At 45.4% G+C, this 17,319-nt stretch overlaps 1 protein-coding gene across 1 annotated transcript in view; it reads right to left on the reverse strand.

The window, feature by feature from the left end:
- The window catches only part of LOC120536578 (integrin alpha-M-like), a 60,358-nt gene extending 46,050 nt beyond the window's left edge, over positions 1-14,308 (reverse strand). The window contains exon 1 of the mRNA XM_039764967.1: positions 14,014-14,308. Coding sequence (XP_039620901.1) covers positions 14,014-14,053 — 40 coding nt within the window. The 5' untranslated portion in view covers positions 14,054-14,308. The remainder of the gene's footprint in view (positions 1-14,013) is intronic.
- Positions 14,309-17,319: the final 3,011 nt, after the last annotated feature.

A 17,319-nucleotide genomic window follows, 5' to 3' on the forward strand; every position in this document is an offset into this window, starting at 1 on the left:
CTACAGAGGTGGCACAGGTAGTCTATCTTCTCCAGGATGGCAGGCTCATCAATATGTGTCCGTCATTGCCAGGTCTGCTGTGTCTCCCAGCACAGTCTCAAGGGCACGGAGGAGATTCCAGGAGACTGGCAGGCAGTTTCTCTAGGAGAGCTGGACAGGGCCCCTCGTAGAAGGTCCTTAACCCATCAACAGGACCCACCGGTATCTGCTCCTTTGGGCAAGAGAATGCAACAGGATGAGCGCTGGCAGAGCCTACAAAACGACCTCCAGCAGGCAGGCAGGCCACTGGTGTGAATGTCTCTGACCAAACAGTCAGAAACAGACTTCATAAGGTTGTTCTGAGGGCCCGACGTCCTCTAGTGGGCACCATGGAGCTCAATTAGCATTTGCCATAGAATACCAGAATTGGCAGGTCCACCACTGGCGGGCGCCCTGTGCTTTTCACAGATGAGAGCAGGATCATCCTAAACACATGTGACGGACGTGAAAGGGTCTGGAGAAGCTGTGGAGAACGTTATGCTGCCTGTAGCATCATCCAGCGTTACCGGTTTGGTGGTGGGTCAGTGATGGTCTGGGGAGGCACATCAATGGAGGGACACACAAACCTCTACAGGACTGCCATTAGGTATTGGGATGAAATCCTTGGACCCATTGTCAGACCCTTTGCTGGTGCAGTGGCTCCTGGGTTCCTCCTGGTGCACAACATTGCCCGGCCTCATGTGGTGAGAGGATGAAGGAATTGATACCATTGACTGCCCCCCACAAACCCAAACACCCCCAAGCACTCACTCGCCTGACCTCAATCCCATAGAACACCTCTGGGTGGGACATTATGTTTGGGTCCATCCGACACCTCAGCCTTTCTAGTATTTCAGTGATGCTCTGGGAGGAGATCCCCCAGGACACCATCTGTTGTCTTATTAGGACGTTGTCAGGCATGAGTAGAAGAACGTGGTGCAGGGCATACAAACTACCGAGTACAATTTGGAGTTGCTGTAATGAAATTTCGTCACAATGGACCCGCCTGCCTCATCATTATTTTGTTCCCTTTGATATTTGGGGTGTCTTTATACTCAGCCCCCCGTCAGTTGATCATTTTCATTTCCATCCTTTCGATCCTCACTCATCACCATGTCAGTCCATAGCAGTAGAGACAGCCAGCAGGACTTTTTTTTTCCCCCATTGAGATCTGATGGATTTACAAAGTGGTCCTTTGATTTATTTGAGCAGTTTATTATACATACATACATATAAACACATATACATATATTAAGTCATCTGAGATATAGAAGAGTCACACACAATCAAACATCCCCACCCACAGGGTATGCTAATGAAAGACCACCTTGGGTGAAGCAGAGGATGACGGAGACCCACGCGTCACTCGCTCACAGTCCTTACTCAAAGTCACACAGTCAGTCGGCCACTTCAAGCTTCACAGATTTTCCTTTTTTCATTTCTGCTCATCTCCATCCTGATTTATCTTGCGGTTAGAAGCAGAGAGGAAATGCAACACAAAAATAACTCAAAAGGAGAAGAGGAGGTGGCAGAATTGTAAGAAGACGCATAGAGAAGGCCGAGCGCTCCCTCCATTTCGTGGTGTGTCCCCATGTGTTTGTCAGCGCACTGCATATTGGCGACTGCTCCCAATTTTAGAAACTTAGTGTTTGTAGTCATTTTCTTGTGCCGTTTTTGGTTTTATGGAGCAGAAGGTAAACTAATCTAACCGTATATAGTGCCTTTCAGTAATTAACACCATCCTAAAGGGTAGTGTACTCTGTTGTCAATAGCTATGAGAAATGCCAAGTGCAGTTACTTCTTCAGGGTCACAAGGGAAGCCATCTTTTGGACGAGATGATGAAGTAAGTATCTTTCATTCTATATAGTGCCTTTCCACCCTGGATACCAACCCAAAGCTCATTGTTTCTGTGTCTCTACAGTGAGAGCACTGGGAGGTTAAATGATTTACTCAAAGCCACACAGTAAGCCAGTGACTGAAACAGACCCAGTGACAAATGCATTATTATGAATCGTTGTGATGTGCCATCTGTTGGAATGGCGAATGCATTGCATTTTATTACTATGCGTGTTTGTGATGCACCATCTGTTAGAATGACAGAGACCGATTGACACACAGACACTCATTGCACACACTCACTTCTGTGGGACTGCATGGAACAAAGTATTCTGTTTAACGGGCACTCAAAATGGTTCAATCACATTGGGTGATTTTAATTTTCATGAGTTCTTAATAAAATCAAGCATGCCAGGCTCCAGGGGATCACTCAGGCGGGCTAAGCAATGCCCCCCAATGTCACAACAAGCAAAACTGACATTGTTGGGCAGAACGTGAATTGTTGGATATTTCTGGGACTTTTAATCACATTATGCCCACCGGGGTATTACAGAGACATTATGGTCCATAGATACGGGTGGTCTCAGGGGAAACTGAATGGATTGGAGAAAATTTAGATAATGAGAATTTAACAGCAGAACTGGCAGCAGTGAAAGCTAAGAAAATAAGTCATCAGTCAGTCATTGTCCAACCCGCTATATCCTAACTACAGGGTCACGGTGGTCCGCTGGAGCCAATCCCAGACAGCACAGGGCACAAGGCAGGAAACAAATCCCCAGGAAGTGTGCCAGCCCATCACAGGGCACACACCCACACACACACACAATAGGGATTGAGGATGGCCAATGCACCTCACCTGCATATCTTTGGACTGTGGGAGGAAACCCACGCAGACACGGGGAGGACATGCAAACTCCATGTAGGGAGGACCCAGGAAGTGAACCCAAGTCTCCTTATTGCGAGGCAGCAGCGCTACCCACTGCACCACTGTGTAAGAAAATAACATTTTTAAAAAATAATCTCATGAGTCTCAGGAGACTAAGCCTTAAATTTGGCATAAACTGTAACTGATATTTAATGACTCATAATGTGCTGACTGCTTTGCATCTTACTGTGTATTGCATGACCGAAAGAAAATAAAAAAGCTTTCCATCATGATACATTTTTATTAAGCACTCGTCATGTATGTTAAAAGCGCTTTGCAGAAATTCAGAATGAACAAGAAATATACAAGTAATAATTAATAATAATAATAATAAATACATTTTTATTAAGCACCCTTCCCATGTATGCTGAAAGCTCTTTGCAGAAATTCAGAATGATTAACAGAATATACAACATTGGATAGAAATAATACGCATAAAACACTAAATAAAGATAAATACAGGAAACACAACGCAAAAATAGAGAGTGACAGTTTCTCATTAGTTCCGGTGCAGAAATGAAAGTGTGTGTGTGTGTTTCGAAGTTAAAAAGAGACTTACAAGGCGTCGATTTTACGACCGTGTGGCCATAGCTGAGGTGGGCAGGGTGACTCCTTGGCTCTGTGCGCATGTGCGCGTGTTTCAGCTTGACACATTAAATACCTTTTGCGCTTTTTATTTATTTCACTAACCGCGGTGTTGTGTTCAGATGTACTTTCTGCCAGCACGCTAGGGGGAGCATTACCTGATATGAAAGGGGTGTTGGGGAGAAGAATATTATTGATTTTTTTACTTTTACGTAAACGAAGTAAATGATACGTATTGTAATCGTGCAAAGATTCGATGTGGAGATTTAGATGAATCTCGACGTTTTCGACCTCCCTGAATCTGAAAATACCGTTTTTGGAAATCTGTCTGTGTATGTAAACACGATAACTCGAGTACGCTTTCACTTCGGTCAACCAAATTTTGCATTCAAGTATTAAGTACAAAACGTAGATTTCTATCAACTTTTGGGCTATTTCTGTTAACCGGAAGTGGTACTTTACTTTTAATTCATGCAGTTGCAGAGTCTAATTTATTCACCTTTACTTATACAATACATTGTTCAATATATTATTACTTTGATTTGTTATTGATGGGTCTTTAACGTGCATAATATAAAAATATAATCATTGTCTTACGGTTTACTCCTCGAAAATCCATTCCCTTATTTAAGTATACGAGAAAGTCGAAGGGAGACCACTTCCTATTTTTTTTAAATATCACTGTGTGCTGGTCGTAAAATAAAGAAGTGAAGGTTGCGAGTTACCCCAGGCTGGCTAATTAATATACTCAGCTCCGGACACAACACACGATTATAAATGTCACTGAAGTAAACAATCGTCATAAAAAATTGACCAAAGTTTGCTTTAATTTTTTGTTTTCCTGTTGTTGTGTGTGCAGGTAGCGAAGCCGCCTTCCAAAAGGTGTTGTGATGAGAAGTTGGAGGGTCGTCATTGGGAGTCCTTTATGTACCCCCGTGACTATCTCCGTTGAGCATGCGTGTTGTTCTTCTGATTAACTGGTTTCATTATTGTCGCTCCCCTAAATCCAAAGACGCATATTGTCGCTTTACTGGGACCTGAGAACTGCTCAGTCCAGGTCAGTCCCAGTGCTACCAATGCTGTACTGGATTATAAGGAGGTTTCGTTATGTATATTATATTAAAAACAGCATCCCTCTCCATATAATTATTGTACAATTTGAAACAAACTTCGCCCCTCGGTGCCCCGCGTCTGTACGGCCGGAGTGTGCGCTCCTGATTTTGCCAAAGGGTCACTCATGGATGGCAGTTCGCGATTTTGATTAATGAACTTTTATCGCATCCAGAAGAATCGCCGCAGTTACAACATGCATTTGGTTCTTCCTGGTACTTGGAATGGGGGGCTTTGATGATCGGTGGGCGCTTCGCTCCTTTACTGCCGATCACCGATCCGCGACACTCCTGTCGGTAAGAAATTCGCGCTAATTATAAAAGTGACGGGGCGGACTTTTGTCTGACTGGCCGGATGAGGCTTGTGGGCGGCTGCTGCTTTAAAGGAACGCGCGTATTGTCCGGTGACACTTCAGCCAGCGCCTCGCCTCTTCTGAGGATGCTGCACGTCTCACATAGCGGACTCGGACTCGGACCCCAAGTGGAAACACACGCGCTGGAAGACTTCTGTTCTCCTCCTGCTATACACTTCTTATATTACAAAGTTAAAAGTCGAATTACACACACGTGATAGAAGTAAAGGTCCAAAGTGTTCAGAAGCAAAGAACATCAGGAGTGAATAGATAGGACAGTGTTGGTCAGCTGAGGAAGTTTACAGCAGTGACTGGTGTGCCCATTCCGGTTGACCGCTTTAACATTTCACACATGAAGGAGGTGCACGGATACAAAGAGCAGGAGTTAAGGTAATAAACGAAGACGAGACCCACACATCTACTCAGCATCTCCCAAGAATCCTAAACACGGACACGCTGATGCGTAGTGCGCTAGAACCTCAATGAGTCCACCTAAGTGGTAAAAATAAGACGGGGAGGCTAAGGGTAGAGCAGGGTTAAGTCTGCCACTGCTTCACAGGACCAACAGCCTGCATGGGTAGGAAGTCCTGACCTGGTCGTTATCTGTGTGTCGAGTGCAGGTTCTCCCCGTGTCTGTGAGGGTTTCCTCCCACATCACCAATGACTTGCAGGAGAGTTCAATTGGCGATGGCCAGTTATATGTGAAGGGCACTATATGTATGACTGATATTTTAGCGTAGTCGGCAGGATTAGATAGATAAGAAAGGCGCCATTTGGACTCGATACGAGTTTGGGGAAATCATGTGGTTAGGACTGGCGAGCTTTGTCGAGCTGATTGGTTTGTTCTTGCCGATTTTTTATGTTCCAATGTAAGCTATACAGCGGAAGCGTTTCTCTATTTTTTTGCCAGACACAAGGACATCAGGAGCATTTGACTGGTTTGTGCTGGGAAAAAAAAAAAATATACATGAAAAGAACGAAATGGGACACGGAGGATAAGCTGTTTTTTTTTTCCCCCGCCATCTGTTTCCTTAGAGCGGAGGAAGAGAAAAACACGAAGGACTGCTGAGGTCACGTCAGGTACATTTGAAACTTCACCTGCTCTGATGTCAACACCATTTCACCTGGAGGTCCACCATTACTTGATGTTCACACACAGACCATCTTCTGAGGAGACTGGAGCTCCCCACCTTTGAAGGTTCTTTAATTTAACGACAGCAATTTCCGCTTTCTTGTGTCCTAATTTCACTTTCTTGCCCGTGCCATTCAGTGGGGTATCCAGTTATTACATTTGTTTTTTTGAAGAGATTAGAAACCCGGGGCGTTCAAAGAGACCCATCTTGGCTGACCAGTATGGTTACTCCTGTCTCACTCTATGCTGACATCCACTTCAGTAGGCTTCCATTCCTTTTCCCAGTTCATTGCCTGGCCACTACAAGTAGGAAATGACCTATGGCAGCATTTCCCCACCTAATAGTGAGCCATGGCGGCACTGCAGGTGGGCCGCAGCCAACCCCAGATGAAACCACACCTAACCCACCCCACCACCTCTTTGATGACCACACATTTGAGTCACAGCGGCAACATAGCAGGTGGATTGTGGCCAGTCATGGATGACCTCCCCAACCACACAGACGATTATGCTCAAGTCATCGATGATCGAGTCTTCTAATGCTTGGACACTCTGGAGATCGTGAATGATTGCAATCAATTCATGGGGGGCACCCCACTCAGATAATCACGCTAAACTCAAGAATTGGGGAACCTTGCTTTATGAAGAAGGTAGTGAGGAGTGAAATATCTGTGTTTATGCAATGCAGATGAGCCAAGAGTACAGACCAGCAATGGAGAAATCAGAAAGACCTAAACGTGTGACACTTCCTCACATGACATTGTCACATTTTAACAGAATAGGAAATCACAGATAAAACGCCCAACTGGTGGAAGTTCGTTTTGACGAAACATTTGAGGAAGCCATCAATGACAGCTGAGCTGAGCTGACTTGTGCGGCGTATCACCAGAAGCAGCCATGTCGGCAGCCACACCTCATTGCATGTCGGTGAGATGCGGCAGATGAGGACTCAAATGAATTGCCTGGGCGGTCAGTGAAAATGCAGAGAGAGAGAAGGACCTCAAACACCGGGCACCAACATACGGGACAGACTCTGCTATTCAGTGGAATCCCAAATGCCAGTAAGAGGGACTGGGCACAATGACACCGTGCAATTCCTTCTGTCTGGTATATGTGGTGGTGCTGGTGGGCTGATGTTGTGTAAATGTGTTTACGTGACACACCCTGAGTTCCTCAATACCAGTAAACCCACTGTCACACATGTGTGTGTGTGAGAGGCAGTCAAAGGACTTAACCAGGCATGAAATGACGAGGCAGGGGGGTTGATGCTGTACACTGACTCGTCTTCTCCTTCCTCTGCAGAACACCAGCTGACAAGACCACCTCAGCCGTAATCAGGTTCCTCATTCCTCTCTAGACCACGCCCTCCTCCCGACCTTACTTCCTCCTCTTCCCTCCTGGACCCGTCTCTTCTTCTCCACCGCCTATAAAAACCCAACCGCTATCCTCCTGTCTCAGTCTCTTGTCACTACTCGGTTTCATTACATTATACGGGGTCGATTTCCCAAACCTTTTTCCGTCTTTGTGTTCTTGTATTTACACCTCATCTGAGTGCGATGGGACACGGGAATGGTGAATGCATCATTTCCTTCCAGTACCATCTGTAAAAGCAAATGGGCTTTTATTTATTTATTTTTTTTAGAAGGTTATCCTTCCATGGTATGGTCCCAAATTGGAACCGAGAACCAGACGGAAAATTCTATTTAGCACAGCAGCCTCCACCAATGTCCAACTCTCGAAAGACGCATTACAAGGTAGCAACCACAGTGGCTGTGGGACACATCCGAGTCGACGTCTCCGTGCTGGACGTTCAATGGCTTCTTCAACCCATAATCTGACAAATTTTCCGCAGGAACTCCGGTGCAAATGGTTATCTAGGGCAGGTGGTCCCATTACAGACCCTCAGCGTATTTCATCCAAAACATTAGTGAGCGACAGAATGTTCACTGCGAAGCTAACATAGGTTGAGGGGCAAAGGGATCGGAGGTGCCAGCTCACAACCCCAGAATTAACAATTGCATTTTCAGCATCCTGGTGGGGTTTGCATGCTCTCCCGTCAGCTTTAGCCCTCCACCCGATTTCCTCCCATATCCCAAAGAAGTGCAGCTTTTGGGCTAACAGACCAGGAAAAAGAAACTCATCATCCGTTTCAGGAGCATTCCAGCATCCAGTTCAGGGTTAAGGTTGTCCTGCCAGTGCTTCTTCTGGGACAGACGGTGACCTTTCTCGATCATGTAAGGGGTAATCTGGGCTCAGACACCGAGGTGCTTCCTACTTTACACGTTTTCTAGTCCTGCTCTCACGTGTGCACTTTCATAAATTTTCCTCCACTATACAGCAATAATAATAATGCTAGCAATCACAACAATAAAATGAATAATCATCCATTCATTCGCCAATCCAACTTCTACTGCAGGCGAACCCAAAAATAACGATTATTATTTTTTTGTTTATTTTAATCATATTTCTCTGAATGTTTCCAAAATTTAATCATCCTCCCTGAGACACAATACACTTGTCCCACCACTTTTTCCATTGTTCAAAACTGCCCTGTTCCTCTTGCAAAGCCTTCAGTGCCTCCGTCATTTGCTTCTTGACCTCCTCAACATCCTGAAAACGCTATCCTTTAAAAGGTCCCTCTTCATTCTTGGAAGAAAAAAAAGAAAACTCGCAAGGCAAGGTGGAGGGGAACCGTCGTCATCCCGTTTTTTTGTGCCACACACTTAATGCTGTGTGGGTGGGAACGTCGTCGTGATGCAGAAGCCACTCGCCTGATCGCCACGATTTGGGTCATTTTCTCCGCACAGCATCGTGCAATCACTTGAGCACTTTAAAAGGTAAAGACCCCCCTTGCCTGGCTCAAAGCTTCTTCTTTGAAAACCTCTCGAAGCATTGTGACCGCTTCTGCTGTTGTTTTCCCCAAAAGGAAACAGAATTTGATGCAAACACGTCATTCTTTCAAGTCGGCCATCACAAAAATCAACAAAGATGGAACTAGAGGCTCAAGAACAAAAATGACACTAACCTTAAAGACCAACCCCAAGGATGCTGCTTGGCCAAAATGATGCAGAGGGCAGTCTAGTACACTCACCTAGTGGCGAACATCGGAACTAACTGCCCTCCAGCTCCCAGAAAAAAAAAAATTCTCATTATTTTTGGGTCCCCTCCTATGTAGTAATTATTATTTGATTTCAATTTCAGCTTAAAGAACAAGACTTCAGGGATCAACAGGTCCCCACATACAGCTTTGGGATGATCCACAATGGATGGACACCAAGACCAGGAAGCTGCTGACCGTTCATAGACTTTACAATCTAAAAGCAGATGTCAAGCATTACTGCAGTATACATCGAAATGGTGGTCCCAAATGCACCAGACTTATGTCTGCATACTACAATACCATCATTGACTTGACTGGCCATATTGAGCAGACAAGATAAGGTCACCAAGCTTGTGAAGGCCCATTAGGCCAGCAGAGCAAAAATATAAACAGCAATGAAAACCAAAAGCAAGTACTTGCCAGCAGAGCCCTTCAACCAATTAGCAAAGAAGTTTAGAATGAAGAAGAAGAAGAAGAAGAAGAAGAAGACACTGCAAGGCCAATGCTACCATAGCCTTGACAGGCCGTTTGTGGACAGAAGTGCAAGTGTGGCAGGCCTGGGCTCAAGAGGGACACCTTCATTTTTATTGTAACGTGCTGCAAACAAACAACAGTTATTTACTGTATAATGTACAGCTTTGAAAAGTTATATTCTAGACCTAAAAATATTGTCACTATATATTTTTAGAGTAAAATTCTGGCATTCACAGCTGCTATTTATATTTTGTAAACAGTTTAGGACAAGGCGCACTGCTGTCTGCTTTACATTTGAGCAGAAGGTTGGAATATAAATAATAAATAAAAATCCTCTTTACTTACTTTGTAAATATATTTGAAACAATTCTTTACCTTTCCTTCATTTCTGTGATGCGTCTCTGCCTCTGTTGAGGACTGTTCTGATGACGTAAGCAGACGGCGAGAATTCAACTTGCAGGGCGTGATGAGAACCGTACAGAGTCAATCGCCGCCTGGGCCGGTGACGTCACTAACCGATTCTCGCGCCCAGTGTCACTCATTTCGAGAGCGCGCCAGGGAGAGGCTCGCGCGCTCCGCTCACTGGTGAAAGGCGATGACCGCTTCTGGTTTTCCAGCAGGTGTTCAGGTCACGAAATTCACCGTTTCAGTTCTCCATGAAGGGGGCTTTAGCCGCAAGTTAGAAGAGTTTTGAGACTAGAGTGGAGGAAGTGCGCGCGTCTTATTTATTGCAAAAAACTCAATTCCGTTAGTTTCATATTTAGGATTTCTAAGCGCACTTATTTGCGCGCTGCGGTGGACTGGCGCCCTGCCCGGGGTTTGTTTCCTGCCTTGCGCCCTGTGTTGGCTGGGATTGGCTCCAGCAGACCCCGTAACCCTGTAATTAGGATATAGCGGGCTGGATAATGGATGGATGGATGGATGGATGGATGGATGGATGGACTTACTTCCGCGTATTCGTCTTCACCGTCAGCACCTCCACAAGTAAACTGGCGAGTGTTTGTAAAAGTGATGGCGTGCGAGCTCTGCGATTTCCTGGCTCCCTGCCCCGAGTGCGTTTTTTTTTTTTTTTTCCTTACACATCAAGCTGCCGGCTCACGATTCTCGAGTCTAACGAACGGTTAGGAGAATTTAGAAAATAAATGGACGAAGGAGGAAAAGAGATAAGCGAGAGACTTCGCTCTTAAAAAAAAAAAAAAAAGAATCAAGTGTTTCACCAGAGCGATGCTTCCAATAAACTCCAGCTGCAGACGAGAAGAACCATCCACATGAAGGATCAATTTAATTTATTGAGATCTGTCACAGGCTCCGTTAATGGCCATGCATAAAAAAAGGTTTGTGAAATCCCAATGACTTCCGGAGATCTTTAAGGACTCCTTGTATGTAATGGGGCGGAGTGGTGGGATCCGAGGCTTGAGATCTGCACTGACAATCGGAAGGCTGCCGATTCGAATCCCATAAACGCCAGAAGTTTCTCTACACTGTTGGGCCTTTGAGCAAAGTGCTTAGCGTTAATCTGCATCACAGGGAAAACTTGGGGCTTGGTGGCACGATTGGTACTCCAGCCCCCTTTAAAAGCAAACAAAAAAAAAGTCGCACTGCTCCAGTGTGGTGCTGAGGTGTCACCTGCTGCCCTCGGGTCTCAGTCCAGGCGAGTCGTTGTGTGGTGGGTGCTATAAGCGCATGCCCCCAACCTCCTGCATGCACTCACATAAACATTTCTGTATAATCCAAATATAAGGAACCTTTTCAAAGCCCCCACCCCCCAAAAAATAACTTGACACCCAAAGAACCCTTCATGGTACTAAATGGCTTTTTGTCAAAGCAAAGTTCAATGAGGAACTAGACCATCCAGTAAAGTGTGGGGTTCCAGCATCCAGTTTTCCCCATGGAGTTTGAATGTTTTCCTCATGTGTGGGTGGGATTCCTCCCAGTCTCAACACATGTAAGTTAGATAGATCAGCGCTTCTAAATTGCCCCTCATCCGTGTTGGTGTGTCGAGATTTGTCACAGCTGCTCATGCCCGTTTAGTTGCTACTGGTGCACAGGGCTGGCACAGTCAGTCAGAGACCACCACTGAACTGGCATGCCGATGATTAACAGTTCATCACTTTCACCCTCTAGGCCAGGAACAGACAGACAGCTGCATTTACTAACAGCCAGCTAATCTGAAACTAGACAATGGAGGGGCAGTAAGGTGGGACGGGTTTCCTCCACAGTCCAAAGACATGCAAGTCAGGTGGATTGGCAACTGCCCCCTGCTATGTCGTGTGTGTGTGTGTTCATACTGTGATGGACTGGCACTTTACCCACAGTTCACTCCTGCCTTGCACCCAATGCTTCCTGGGTTTGGCTCCAGCTGCCCCACAACCCTGATGTGGAAAATGGATGAAGATAAGAAATCTGACACATGAGAGGAGACCTTCAGTCCATCAAGCCCACCTGCTAAGCTCATAGCTAAGCTGTCCAGATTCTTTGTAAAGGCTGTCAAAGTTTCTCCAAGAACATAAGTAGTTGGAGAAACGAGAATGGAAGGGTGGTGAGGAACTCACAAGTATTAACAGCAGTGTTAATTAACCACAGGGTCACCAACATGCCTTAAGCCTCAAACTGCCAGAATGGAACTTCAGAGCGATGCCATATTTGGTCCCCCAAACCACCAATCACAATGAAGCTCCCAGAAATACCAATAATCAGGCTCCATAAATATAGCAGATTAATAAAATCCCAAAAGAATTCCCAATTTTTTTCATTCTGCAGCTGACACAGACTCACTTCAGGTCTCCTTGATCTCCTTCTCCAGTAGCCAACTTTAGACAAGATTTCCATTTTTTTTTCCCCCTGCCACATATTAGGAACCTTTTTAAAAGCTTAAAAGAACCGATTTCAACTGCAAAGACCCCCTTCTCAGAATGAAATGATTCTTTGTCAAGCAAGGGTTCAATAAAGGAACTGCACAACCCAGAAAAGACCCCTTAAGGAGCCAGGATTATTAAGAGTGGACCTTCAGCCTGTAAACATAATCGAGACGTCTATTAAGTTAATCGCTTTGTAAAATGAAGACGTGACTACCACCCTGGTGGTCCCAAATGCCCCAGACGTAAGTCTGCATATTACAATACAATCAATGACACTCGTATTCCTCCCCTGCAGACCCACGCACACAGATCACTGGTCTCTGCAGGCGTAAAGGTCCTATTGCTGCTGCCTTTTATATTTATTATGTTTATTTCATTATTTATAGTGTATTTTAAGTATTCTGCCTTGAAGCCGAGTCCTCCATCCATTATCCAACCCAATATATCCTAACTACAGGGTCACAGGGGTCTGCTGGAGCCACTCCCAGCCAACACAGGGCACAAGGCAGGAAACAAACCCCGGGCAGGGGACACACACCCACACACCAAGCACAATTTAGGATCAGCAGTCCACCTAACGTGCATGTCTTTGGACTGTGGGAGGAAACCCACCCAGATATGGGGAGAACATGCAAACTCCACGCAGGGAGGACCTGGGAAGTGAACCCAGGACTCCTTACTGCGAGGCATTAGCGCTACCCACTGCGCCACCGTGCCACCCAAGCCGAGTCTTACCAACAAAAATTTCGTTATGTGTATGCATAATGACAATAAAGAATACTATCTATCTATCTATCGACTTGACTGGCCATATTGAACCTGAACAAGATAAGGTCACATTTGAGGTCCCTTTGGTAGCACTGGGTGTGCACGGACCGAGCGCACTTCCTCAATCATTATGGAAAGAAATAGAATCTTGGATAATAATAATAATAATAATGATGAATGTATATAACTGATGTTATAGACTATCTAAAACTGGAAAAAAAATCAAATTCTCACTTTGAGGATCTGTACAAAACTTTTTCAAAGCCTGGCAGGATCTGATAAATAACATTTTAGAATAAGCGTTTAAATTGAGGAAGTGGATTCTCTCCCCTCTTTTTCTATTCTCTCTCTCTTTATTATTTCTTTTTTTATTTTTACTACTATTAAAGTGCTACTCTGCTGATCTGGCTCTCTTTCCAATGGGTGGAGGTCGATTTGTTTCAAACCAGTTTTGCTAAACTCGACTTGCATGTATGGAATGCATATATGGAAAAATTAAATAATGAACGACGAGAAGACTTTTAGCGGCTGTGAATTTTATGAAGCGCCCACATTTAAAGTTTGTACCTCCCAATCCGCACAAGTGTCAGATGAACTCTAGTCGTGTTAAAGCAATAACCTTTAAAGGAGTATTCGTGGACATTGCGGGTTCCCAACGCGGTCAGGTGGAAACGCGCGACTGGCCAGCTGTACCCCCAAAACGCCCGCCTTCTGGTAAAGCATCGGCGCGTCGTCGAGATGATGGAAAGTTCGTTCAAAAGTCCGCAGCCACCCAGGCAAACAAAGCAAACCATCAAAAAGCGACCCTTTCAAGGGCAGCGTGGAAAAAGTGGCCACCCCTTCGGGGGTCTTACCTGTAGCGAAGCACAGAAGCAGCGTTAGATAGCGAGCCATCCTTGTCGTTAGGTGTCTCTGAAGATGATTGGAGTGAACTTCTCAGAGATGCGAGGGCTTGCGGAATGCAGGCAGGAAATGGAATGTGCAACCCGCGGTCACGAGGAGCAAAAGGGACATTCCGGTAGCAGACATCCCAAACTGGAACGCAATGACAAGGCTGCCGGCATGAGTCTCCTTAAAAGTGACGCATCTAGGAGATGATCTGTAGTCACAGCTTCATTGGACGCCACTATATATTCTCCCCCCGTTACTAAGACGAGCCCTGTTTAATAAATACGCTCACCTGAATGATTAGGGACGAGCGCGCGCCTGCATGCTTAGCCATGCGGTTACGTAATCAGCCAATCACGTGACAGCAGCGCAACGCATACATTCTTGCAGATAATAATTCTTTGCAGTTATATAGCGCTTTTCTCACTAGGTTCAGCAATTGCAGATTAAGGGCCAAGGGCCGTGCTGAAGGGCCCAACAGAGCAGAGTCACTATTGGCATTTACGGCAGTGGTTCTCAGCCTGTGGGGCGGGGGGCGCGAAATAACAAAAAGCGGGGCGCGAAGATGTGAAAAAAAGAAAACAAGAATCAAAAATCTGAAAAAAACCAAAACAAATGAACTTAAACTACATTCTGATACTAGAACAATAAATATATAGTTAGATAAATGTCGATAAAAGTTAAGTAGGTATAATAAAATATGCATCTACATTTCAAAAAAAATGTTACGGAGGGGAGCGATTTAAACTGTTATGAAAACTCGGGGTTGAGAAACGCTGATTTACGGGATTCGAACCGGCAAACATTCCGATTACCAGTGCAGATCCGTAGCCTCAGAGCCACCACTCCGCCTAATGCAGGCAAGGCGCTTCAGTTCCTGTTCATATCAAACACCACAAGGGGAGGCGGGGATTTTCTCAGGTTTTTATTTGTTATAAGATGGGCTGGTGGCGTTATTTCTGTAACCGTTGATCTCCTACGATTTTCAGGCACAACAGTCGAGTTTTTTCAGAAAGGTGAGAAAACCAAACAAACAAAAAAATAATGATCTGTAGATGGAAATTCAGAAAGGCTACGGTAACTCAGATGAGCACTCTGTACAACTGTGGGGAGACCCATCAGCTCTCGTCAGTGTGGTCCACTTCAGTGGGAGTCCGAAAGGGAAGCCCCTAATATGTTGTGTCAAGCCCCTGATCTTTTTGTCTGATTTCCATATTTTTAAAATGTATTTATGAACACCCCCTCGTGTATCACGGTCAAAACACTATAAGGGGGCAACAAACTAGAAACATCAAGGGGGACCCCTAAACCAGGCTCTTTTAGATATCAACATGGTGGAAAGCTCAGAGGGGAAAAAAACTGTAGGCTAATAAGTTGTGTAAAACTGACAACACACCGTGATGATGAATGACTCAGCCACAAAACATGGGTTCCTGATGTTTGGATTCACTTCATGCACTCCTTAACGTTGGTCTTGAGGTTAAACGAGAGCGCTAGAGCTTAGACATTCAATGGGGGTGAGACCCTGATACCATGAAATCCTAGAATCACCCCTGGCCCATTCACACACACACACAAGGCAGGGTCAACATAGAATGACCAACAAACCTCACATGGGATACGGGAGGAAAAATGGAATGGAATGGGAGAAGTCCACTCCAAAACCAACCAAGTGGGAGAATCAAACACAAGAGGCCACATACACCTGACATGCCACACTTTATGGATGTCCAAGTCAGATCCTGGAGGGCTACAGTGGCTGCAGGTTTTCATTCCCACCCTTTCTTAATTAGTGACCAGTTTATCTTGCCTTCATCTTAATTGGCTCGCTGTTTACGTCTCAGACCCCTTAAAGGTTAATTTTGTTCCTTAATTAGCTGCCAAACCACAATGAGATGAAAAGTGAGCCAACAGACGAGCAGCTCACCTGCGTCCAGCATACAAGATCTCAAAATAAAGAAAGCTGAAGATCTCAGTCATGGTGACCTGCTCAGGTCCACAAAACATTTTGAAGATACGCTAAAACAACTTCAACCATTTTGGAAATGTCACCTATGGCAGAATGTGAGCACCAACAAGTCGTGGAATTAAATAAGGGGGCCACCAAGAATTGACTTCTAATTAAGGAGTTTAAGCCCACCTCACTTAGCTGGTGAGCTCATTTTTGTTTGGCGGCCATTTAGGGAAAAATGAAGCAAGTCGGGAGGACCGAGTCATGAAAAACACGGCAATTAAAATTGAAGGGTAAAAGAAGTCAGCTAGTAGCAGAAGTTGGTCACTGGTTGAGAACATGAGAAGAAGGAAAACCTGCAGCCACAGAAGTCCCCCTAAGATCAGAGTTTGACATCCCTGCACTACAGGAAATGAAGTGTATTGAAAATTAACACAGCGTTACTACAAGATGAGGAACTTTACGACAATACCTCAGGCTTTGTGTGATGCCCGGGTGGAACCTCGTCGCCCCTTTACTGCCCACATTGGTGTTCAGAGATCCACCGTCTGTCTACTGTCATTCATGTTAGGTATGGATTTGGTCGTGGGGGGGGTATCCAGATGGAGGTACCACGGATGCTACAACGTCCTGTTAATGAAGGAAGAACACCAGAGACTCCAGGCTCCTTACCTAACAATGGAGAACGCGATCAAAAGAGAATGGCCTTCACCTCAACATCAAACAGACAAACCATATGGAGTGCGGCACACAGACGGATAGGCGGGAACTGAACAAAGTGGTGGAGTTCAAGTATCTCGGCTATCTGGTCAGCTCTGGTACCAATGCCAGGACTCAAGCCAGCACAAATGGGCACCAAGTCACCAGAGTCCTCTGAGACCAACAAATGCCAAGCTTCCTGAAGTGCAAGATCTACAGCCCCAGGAGCCTTGTACAGCGCAGAATGCTGGCCATTGACTGTGAAGCAGACACTGCACGCTGTGGAAATGCAGGAGCTTCACTGGACGTTTGGTCTGACGTGACCTGATCACGTCATGAATGAAGACATGTGAAAGGATCATGGCAGTGCCATGGATCATGGACCAAATGCAGCAGTATGGCCACGTCAGAGACCGTCATGATCTGGTGGTGGCCAAAACATCTCTCGAGTTCAAACCCCAAAGGCAAAAAGCCACGTAGGAGACTGAAGAAACGTTGGATGAGAGAGAAGACATGAAGCTGGTCACGGTCACTCCAGAGGAAGCCCTTGAACAGATAAAATTGAGAACAACGTGACATACGATGAACCCTGCAACAAAGCAGGACAAACGAAGAAGACCAC

This window comes from Polypterus senegalus, chromosome 10 (genome assembly GCF_016835505.1).
Source record: "Polypterus senegalus isolate Bchr_013 chromosome 10, ASM1683550v1, whole genome shotgun sequence".
Taxonomy (NCBI): domain Eukaryota; kingdom Metazoa; phylum Chordata; class Cladistia; order Polypteriformes; family Polypteridae; genus Polypterus; species Polypterus senegalus.